Source organism: Castor canadensis, chromosome 2 (assembly GCF_047511655.1).
Source record: "Castor canadensis chromosome 2, mCasCan1.hap1v2, whole genome shotgun sequence".
Classification (NCBI taxonomy): Eukaryota; Metazoa; Chordata; class Mammalia; order Rodentia; family Castoridae; genus Castor; species Castor canadensis.
In genome coordinates, this window is record NC_133387.1 from 101,963,687 (window position 1) to 101,973,670 (window position 9,984).

At 43.0% G+C, this 9,984-nt stretch overlaps 1 protein-coding gene across 1 annotated transcript in view; it reads left to right on the top strand.

Moving 5' to 3' along the window:
* Positions 1-8,099, top strand: part of LOC109676327 (uncharacterized) — a 36,013-nt gene extending 27,914 nt beyond the window's left edge. Inside the window, exon 5 of the mRNA XM_074058115.1 lies at positions 533-8,099. Within this exon, the coding sequence (XP_073914216.1) occupies positions 533-2,043 (1,511 nt within the window). The 3' untranslated portion in view covers positions 2,044-8,099. The remainder of the gene's footprint in view (positions 1-532) is intronic.
* The last annotated feature ends 1,885 nt before the right edge of the window (positions 8,100-9,984 follow it).

The following is a 9,984-nucleotide window of genomic DNA, read 5'->3' on the forward strand; positions in this document are numbered from 1 at the left end:
TATTCCTCAGGTAAGAAGGAAAGCTGAACAAATATAGATGCAAACGCTGTACCGATGTCATGTTCCTGCTCTGGTGGCAGTCAGCTGGCTTCACTTGTATTATGCAAGTTGCTGGTCCTAAAATTCTTGCACCCTTCAAAGTAGAATAATGGGAAGAACAGCAGCAGGAGAACCCAGCATTGTCAAAACAACAGAGAAAAACAATGGGGGAAAGAAATGGGAGGGCAGATACATTCCATGGAAAATGATGCCTAGGCTGTAGGTGAATATTTTAACCAATACTACCATATGCAAATAAAATGAAAGAAGCAAGGAAAAACAGTTCAACAATATATAAAATCTATCACTGTCATTTAACACTTGAAGTCAGTAGGAAGACAACTATTTACTTACAAGGCAATACCTGTTGTGGTTTTTATGAAATCTTACGCCAGAAGGAGGGGAAGAACCTCCATTGTATATACATGCACATTTCATAGAAATGCTTAGTTGTGTTTCATGTCTATGGTTATTTTCTTTTTTCTCACTTCAGATGTCCAGAAGGTGGATGTCATAATTGAGGTCAGTGAGGAAAGTCAAGATAGACATTTGTGGCAAGCTGGAATCACTGTGAACAACACAACACCTGAGGAGAGAGTTATATTAGGACATGCCATTCATTTGAGTTCCAGTCATATTTCAAATTTGATTGTAAAGAATGCAGGCTCTTTAGGAGTGAAGCCAAAGGAGTTGAATGTATGTCAGAACACACATCGCCCTAGTAAGCCTGACGGGATGTATGCTGGTGAGAAACCCTATCAGTGTAATCAGTGTGGAAAATACTTTGTAAAGAAGTCACACCTCACCCAGCATAAGATAATTCACACTGTGAAGAAGCCCTATCAATGTAATCAGTGTGGAAAAACCTTTCACAAGAAGTCATATCTCACCAAACATGAGATACTTCACACTGGGGAGAAGCCATATAAGTGCAGTCAGTGTGGTAAAAACTTTGCCTGGAAGTCAAACCTCAAGATGCATGAGCTCATTCACACTGGGGAGAAGCGCTATAAGTGTAGTCAGTGTCATAAAACCTTTGGCTATAAGTCACAACTCACTAGGCATGAGATGAGTCACACTGGGGAGAAGCCCTATCAGTGTAGTCAGTGTGGAAAATCCTTTCACTTGAAGTATATCCTCGAGAGACATGAGATAATTCACACTGGGGAAAGGCCCTATCAATGTAATGAGTGTGGAAAAACCTTTGGCCGGAAATCAAACCTCACTAAACATGAGATAATTCACACTGGGGAGAAGCCCTATCAGTGTAATCAGTGTGGAAAAACCTTTGGCCAGAAGTCAAGACTCACCAGTCATGAGATGAGTCACACTGGGGAGTACCCCTACAAGTGCAGTCAGTGTGGTAAAACCTTTTTGGGGAAGTCAGGCCTCACCATGCATGAGAGAATTCACATTGGGGAGAAGCCCTATGAGTGTAGTCACTGTCATAAAACCTTTGTTTCAAAGCTAAAACTCACTAGACATAAGAGGATTCACACTGGGGTGAAGCCCTATCAGTGTAGTCAATGTGGAAAGTCCTTTCACCGGAAGTCACACCTCACTAGACATGAGATAGTTCACACTGGGGAAAGGCCCTATCAATGTAATCAGTGTGGAAAAACCTTTTGCCAGAAATCAAGCCTCACTGTGCATGAGAGAATTCACACTGAGGAGAAGCCCTATCAGTGTAGTCAGTGTGGAAAATCCTTTCACCTGAAGTCAATCCTCACTGGACATGAGATAATTCACACTGGGGAGAAGCCCTATCAATGTAGTCAGTGTGGGAAAAGCTTTGGCCAAAAATCAAGCCTCACTATACATGAGAGAGTTCACACTGGGGAGAAGCCCTACCAGTGTAATCAGTGTGGGAAAACCTTTGGCCAGAAGTCACACCTCAGCACGCATCAGACCACTCACAAGAAAAGAGTCTTGAAGGTGGAAGAGCTTTCTCGGAAATCAAACCTCAGGAAACATCAGAGAATTCACACAGTGGCAAAATCTTGAATGGCAGAGACTAGCTATGTGTCCTCCAAAGCTTTTTTTTTTTCTCTGTGATACAGCAAGATCTTTTCTGCCTCCTCTTCCTGTGCCCAACAGTTCACAGCTCTCTGTGGAGATAAAGCTAACAGTGATGAACATTCCTTCCAGGCCTAAATTTAACAGTGACCTTGCAATCTTGCCAGACTTGGAGTGGGAGCTCTACGTCTTCAGTCACTGTGATTTCAGACAGAAATGAAGACAACAGAGGACTTTCCACCACTGGCCCAGCACCTTCCATTTGTTACATGTGAGAAATGAAACCTACTCTGTTCAGCCATTTTGTGTGTGGCTGTTCATTTCAGCACCCACAGCCAGTGTTGCTTACTCACTTTATGAATTTGGGAGGTGTTCCTGAGAGACTCACCAGTTCATGTTTATCAGAAAAGTCATACAGAAGGTAAATCTGTGTTGTCCTCTTCCATGTCCATGTCAGGTTTTGGGAGAATGAAAGAAATCTGGGGGCCTGGGAGCAGTGCCTTATGCCTATAATCCCAGCTATTTGGGAGGTGGACGGTGGAGGATTGTTCAAAGATATCCTGTGCAGAGAGTTAGCAAGACCCCATTTCAACTAATAAGCCAGGTGAGTAGCTAAGAGTCACTGGTGCCCAGCCTCTGGCAGAGTGTTTTAGAAATAAAATGAACAGCTCAGGGATATATTTACAGGTTTAAGCATTAGAATTTCCAGAATATTTGGCAGCCAGGGAGATGTTTTTTACCACCCCAAATAGAAGCACCACTGATTCTTTCATCACTCAAATAGAAACTATGCATGAAATGCTAACTTCCCATTTCCTTGTCCATCAGCTCCTAGTTATGGCTACTATGTATCTGTGAATTCTGTTTTTATCAGTAGAATCATAATCCACAAGGTTTGTCCAAGTTCTCACCAATTAGTGTCCATTCCTGTTTATGGCTGAATAGTACTCAAATGTGTGGTGCTGGTATACAGTGCTGTATAGTACTCACAATCCTTTTTATTTCTGCAATGTTGGTAGTCATTTTCCCACTTCAGTTCAAATTTTATTATTTCACTCCTCTACTTTTCTTCTTTGCTAATCTAGCTAAATATCAAATTTGTTAGTTTTTGTCAAAGAACCAATATTTGGTGTTACTGATTTTTGTTTTGCTTTTCTCTTCTACTTGATTTATCTCTGCCATAATCTTTAGTTTCCTTCCTTATGCAGGCTTTGGGTTTAGATTTCATTTTTGGTGAGAGGAGATCTGCTTTTCTCACACAGATGTGGAGAGGTATATAAATTTGCCTGAGTAGTGAGGCAGTTGATTTTACTATGGGAGTAAATTTTGATTCACTGTGTTTTTGTTTTCATTGTCCTTAGGTATCTTCTTTCCTTTGTGACCTTTTTCAACCCTCTGGTTGTTTAAGAGTCTGTTATTTATTTGCACATGTTGTTATCATATATAAATTTCAAGTTTTCCTTCTGCTGTTGATTTCTGGTTTTACTCCACTATAATTAAAAAAATATTCTATATGATTTCAGTCTTTTTATATATATTAAGAGTTGTTGCCTAACACATGATCTGCTGAATTTAAGAGACACATGTAACTGCTACAAGAATACCATCTAAGTTAGAAGCTTCAGTGTACTACACAATGTTCCCTTTTGAGAACTGAGTTGGCATGTCAAAGGAATACTCCCTGTCAGTTTTTTCAGGTGGAAGAAATATTCACTTTAGGGAAAATAGGCCTATACTGTTGAATTGAAGAGACACATGATCTGCCTGATGGGTTTATAGTGTCAGTCAAGTTCTGTGTTTCCCCATGGATCTTGGGTATGATGTGTTAAAGTCTTTTTTGCATCTAGTTTTTGCATCCTATATTTTGGGAGTATTCATGTATTTGGGGATATTATGATAAAGCTTATCTATCTTGGTGAATTGCAAATTGTATATATTATCAATATATACAGTCCTTTTTGATGTAAAGTCTACCTTGCTCATAATATTCTCATTATTGAAATATACTGAGTTAAAGGAACAACATTTTTTGTCTTTCTGTCTTTGTATATCTTGGTAGTCAAAGTGAGTCTCTCTGAATGCAGCTCATATAGCTCATGGTTTAACCCATTTGTATTTATAGAAATTCCTGAGACAGAATGCCTAACTACTGCCATTTAGCTAGTCACTATATGTCTTTTTTTTTTTTTTTTTAATTCTGAGACTGGGGTTTGAACTCAGGGCTCTGTGTTTACAAAACGTGTTTTATTACTTGAGCCTCCCCACACCTCCATTTGGCTCTGGTTATTTTGGAGTATTTGGAATATTTGAAGTATGTGCTTTGTCTGTCCCCAAACTGGGATCCTCTCCATCTCAGCCTCCCAATTGCTAGGATGACAAATAGGAGCCACTAGTGACCGGGTTCTGTTTGTCTTACATGCTTGGTTTTTTCCATTCCTGCAGCACCATTTTCAGGGCTGGGGATGTTACCTTAGGATCTCATGCAAGTTAGGCAAGGACTCTATCACTGAGCTACATCACAGCCCTTTCAGTTGAGTTTTTGTTCTGGACCTTTTTGATTCCCTTTTTCTTTCCTTTCTGTATTCCTTTTAGTTTTTTTGTTTTTGTTTTGTTTTTTTTAATGGCTGTGTTTGTGATTACAATGAATATCTTAAACTCATAGAAATCTAATTGGAATAATGTCCATTTAGTTTCAGTGGTATGAAAATACTCTGTCCTTACACAGCTCCATTCCTTCCCTTTATATTGTCATCATCACAGATTAGAAATAGGGGAATGGGCTGGAGCTCAGTGCTCCTGGCAGCATCTGAGTTACAGGAGGCCAAGTGAAGGACAGGTGTGGAGTAGCAAGCTGGACCACACCAAGGCCTGGCCCCGGGGTGGACACCACAGTGAAAACTTAAAGTGAGATGCCTCTTCCCTAAACTTTAACTCCCTCCCCTGCCCTTTCCTTTGTTTATAACAGTCGCTCTGTGGGAGATCATACAACAAGGTCTCTAACCCCCACATGGCCTGGTCAATTAGAACTGCAGTAGGTATTCAGGCAGAGTTTCTCTGCCACACCCCCTTCTTTCTCTCTTCCACCCCACCCCCAACCAGCTGTTTTAGAGAACAAGTGGGAGGCACACCTTACCCTGTCAGCCACAAGCTTTTTATTTAAAAAAATATGAAAAAAACTGCCTCCAGACAGGTTGAAGACTGCCGCCTGCCCTGGGAAAACAGGACCCTCTGCATGGCTGCTTGGGAAACAGAACAAATGCACAGCTACCTGCAGGTTGGGGTATTTGCTTGCCAAGACACTCATCCTGGGGGGTGGGTGGGGTGGTACATCCTCCCGAAAATTAACTGCCCTGAAGTGCATTATGTCCCCTGCCCTGTTCCCAAATAGAGAAAAGCTACTGTGGTCTAATCAGGTGAAGGTGGGCTACTTGCACTGAGAGTTGCCTTTTGCCCACTGAGATGTCCTCTTGATCTCATTATACTTTGAAATTTTCTCCCCTGTGGATTTCTCATAGCCATGTGTTAAGTGATTCTTGAGATATGTCCTGATTCTTTCTCAACCTTCATGTCAATCACTCCCTGTGGGCTGGGTCCTGCAAAGGGTCTTGAGACTCCAGGCCTCTTAAAATTCAATAAAAACCAGCACAGAAGCCAGGGTCCAGGGCTAATGCCTGTAATCCCAGCTTTTGGGAAGCTGAGATTGAATCTTGGTTCTAGGCAAGCCCAGGCAAATAGTTCGCAGGACCCTATCTCCAAAATAACCAGAGGAAAATAGAAAATGGCCTGGAGGTGTGGCTCTAGCAGTAGAATAGCTGCTTTGCAAGCACAATGTTCAAACACCAGTCCCACAAAAAAAAAGGACAGTACATAAAGTTGTGGGTTTTTTTTTTTTTTTTTTTTTTGCCTCAAGCCACTTCCCACTTAGGCCCAAGGAACCTCCAAGGATCCCCAAACTGACCTAGAACTTTCCAAACCATCACTTCTTCCATTTCAGTAGCAGCAATATTCCCATGGTCCAAATACCCTTTACCTTCCTTTTGTTTACACCATTCTTTGTTACAAAAAGGGTTTCAGCTGAATACTTGATTTGGTAAGGGGGTCAGATGGATGTATTTGCATGAGTTAAATAACTCCAAGTTACAGTTTTTATACAAAGTGATAGTTTTTATATATTAGTAGGAATGTTACATTGATTTAAGCCACTGATCTTTTTTATTTTTTGTGGTACTGTGGTTTCAATTCAGGGCATACACCTTGAGCTACTCCACAAACCCTTTTCTGGGATGGGTTTCTTTTTTTGAGGTAGGGTCTCATGAACTATTTGCCAGGGCTGGCTGCAAAAGGTGGTCCTCCTGATCTCTGCTTCCTGAGTACCTAGGAATACAGGTATGAGCCACAGGTGCCTAGCACCAATGGGAATTTTTTAATGTGGGCATTTTTTTCCCCTATAGCTTCAGCTTCTTGGTGTTTTGGTGCACTTTGCTTCTCCATCCATCCTTCTAAGTAGGTAGTATTCCTAGACTTTGCAGATAGTACATGGAGGGCTCCAGACTGTATAGTTATAGAACTAGCAACAGGGAGCAGGTCTTCTTGTTCCAGAGCAAGGGCTCTTCCCATATCTGGGATTCCAATCCCTTTGTGGGATGAGGGTTCAGAGCCATGTTAGGTTAGGGAACAGTGTAGGTCTCTGTGGCTTGGTACAGACTTCCAACTGGCTCCAGGAACTGCCTGGGTATGGAGCAGCCACACCCAGCAGTGAGTGACTGGACATGAATGGCCCATTACACCCCTACCAAGCCCTGTGAAGAACAGTACATCCAACCCCCATGATCTCCAAATGAAAACCAGAAGCCAGAAGTTTCTTTGTGCTCTCAGAGCAAGATTCTAGATCCTTTCAGTGCCCAAGAACCCCACCTATTTGGTGAGGAGTCAGGCACTCATGTTATAAGAATTTCCCTTAGCTGGTTCCAGTTTGCAGCAGGGTTGAGAACTACCATGGCTCAAATGGTAGTATGCCTGCCTAGCAAGTGCAAAGTCCTGAGTTCAAACCCTACTACCACCAACAAAAAACAGGAAAGTAGTGTCTTAAACTCAATTTATTTGTGGGGCTCCAAAACCAATATCTGCAGAGACCCCTTTGCAGAAGACTGTAGCTGTAGCCCAGGCCCCCTACTGTTGGACCACCAGACTGAGGAGGGGCGTGGTGGTCATGATGTAGAGATGGTCTGTCCAACTTGATCCAATGCAGCTGTCACAGTCTCACCAGTGCTCACAGGCTGGGGAAGGGAGCAACTGGGTTTTTTGTGGCTGTTGTTATTGTGTGTGGTGGTGGGGTTTTTTTTGGCAATACTGGAGTTTGACCTCAGGGTCTTACACTTCCTAAGCAAGTGCTTAATCACTTGAGCCATAGCAACAGCCTTGAAGAGTGACTGTATTTGAGGGGCCCTCTCAGCTGGGCTCAGTGGCTCAAACTTGTAATACTGGATACTCAGAGTGTGGAGATCTGGAGGATAACAGTTAAAGGTCAGCTTGGGCAAAAAGTTCCCAAGAAGTCATCCTAACCAATAAAAGCTGGGTGTGGTGGTATGCACCAATCATCCAAGCTACAAGAGAAGCAAGAGAAGTGCAAATAGGAGGATCATGGTTCTGGCTGACCTGAAGCAAAAAGTGTGGGGGCATGGCCCAACTCAAAGAATTTTTTAAGAAAGTGTGAGGCCCTGAATTCAACCCTCAGATACGGACCGGGAAAAAAAAAGGTAGCTAAGGTAGGGAAGCAGATCACCTAAGCTCCATGACTTCAGAAACCTTGAGATGCTGGAGCCATACTTGGGTAATTGTAATTGGTCCTAGCCAAAATAATAACCACCACCACAGTAGGTGCAGCTAAAATTCAAACACTGAGCCTTACATCAGCTTGTAATTGCACCTAACAGCCTCCAAAATCATGCCCAACACAGCCAGCAAGTCATGTCCAGCTCTGGCTCTGGAAAGAAAGCCCCCAGCCACTTCTCTTTTCTTTTTCCTTTTGTTCTTTTTATTCTTCTCCCAACATACAGAAGACAGCTTCAATCAGATTCAAGCCTGTGGCATCCTGGACTCCTAGCCCATGGAAAGCCTCCCTACACTGCCCCACAGGATGATACCATTTCTCCCCAACAGCTGCCTCCAAACCTGCCTGTGTGAAACTGCAGAAAATAGAGGTGAGCATCATGCACCAGTCACCACTCCCCAACCCACCACCAGCAAAACTGAAAGCCATAAACAGCGAACTGTAATTTAACACTGACTTTGTTGGTGGTGGGGGGGGGGGGCGTGTGGAAAACTGAACCTGCCCAGGAGAACAAGGGAGGATCAAAGAGCCAATCTCTCACTGCTAAACTGTCAGGGGCATGGTAAGGAACTGAGCTCTCAGCGCTGAACTCTCAGTGACATGCCATAAAACAGGCATGCTTGAGCAGACATGGGCTGACAAGCCAACCACCTAAAGGAGCCACCAGCACCCAGCAAAGATTGGGGGAATCACAAAGGCCAAGAGAGAGGAACTAACCTCCCAAGCAGGGCAGGCAGTAGATCCCAGAGCTGATATCTGGGACAGAGGTCAGCACTCAAAACTGAATTGCCCTACCTTGCTAGGGGAGGAGTTGACCAATCAGACCTGCAGCTGAAGAACACCCCAGCTGCCACCTGCTGAAAACAGCTCTGACCACCCTGCATGAGGTGGCAATCTTATCTCACCTCACAACTCCAACTAATCTTGTGGACAGAAGGTCCAAATACCACTCATTTGAGCTGATGTGGTCCAAATACCACATCAGAGCTTCCACCTGAACACCAATACCAGGATTGGAGCCCTAAGGAATAACTCCAGAACTTTTATTAATAGACTAAACTGAACCAGGTTCCTGAACCTGGTTTTTTTTTTTATTGTGTATCTTTTTTTCTTTTTCTTTTTATTCCTTTATTATTAACTCCATCATCACTATCTCTTATCCCCATTCTCATCCTCTTCACTCTCCCTCCTTTTCCTGTACAATGCATTGTTCTAACACCTAACTACTCTTTCTGCCCCTTCTCATCCACTCTTTCTCCTGTCTTCACCTTCCCCTCCCCCTCCCCCAACCTGTCATTACACTTCCCCTCCCTCCTACATGCTCACCACCTGCTGACTGGCCTGCTCTACCAACTGCACACAACCCCAGACCCTGCAATCCCTGACACAAACACCTCCTCTACAACAGAAATACACCCACACACACGCAAGGGCCACAAAACCAACCCCCATAAATCTCAGCCCACCCGTCCACTCCTTTTACCACCTCCCCTTCTTTTTTCCTTAGTGACACCTTTGCCAATTTCCCATAATCTATAACTAGCTTAATAAACATTACCCCACCACACCAACTCAGAATGCCTGTAGATATCATCAAGGGGTTTTCTGTAGAATATGTTAACTGGTCTGCCATTCAACTCACAAACTTGTTAATGCTAAATTACATCCCCAGACCAGGCTCAGATAGAGCACATCAACCTAGCTAACAACCAAGTCAGCCACAACACAAAACTTAAATCAGGGACAGAAATTAGGCAATCAAAACCACCAACTAGCATATCAAAAATATAGTGGTACAGCACCAAGGGGAGCGATGGGAAGAAGAAGAAGGCATGGAAACCACTCTCCTCAAAAAAAAAAAAAAAAAATTCAATACAGAACTCAGTGGGAAATGAAGAAAATGGATACCCAGACCCTAATCTTAACAAAACTATGATAAGTGTAACAGGATCTCAGTGATGCCCACAAAAAAGCCCTCAAAGAAGAAATCTGGGAAGAAATCTCTGAGAAATTCATGAAGAAGATATCAGACATGGTCAACCAGAATGTACAAGAAATTTCAAGACACCAAAAAGAAAGAACACAAGATGACAGAGAAA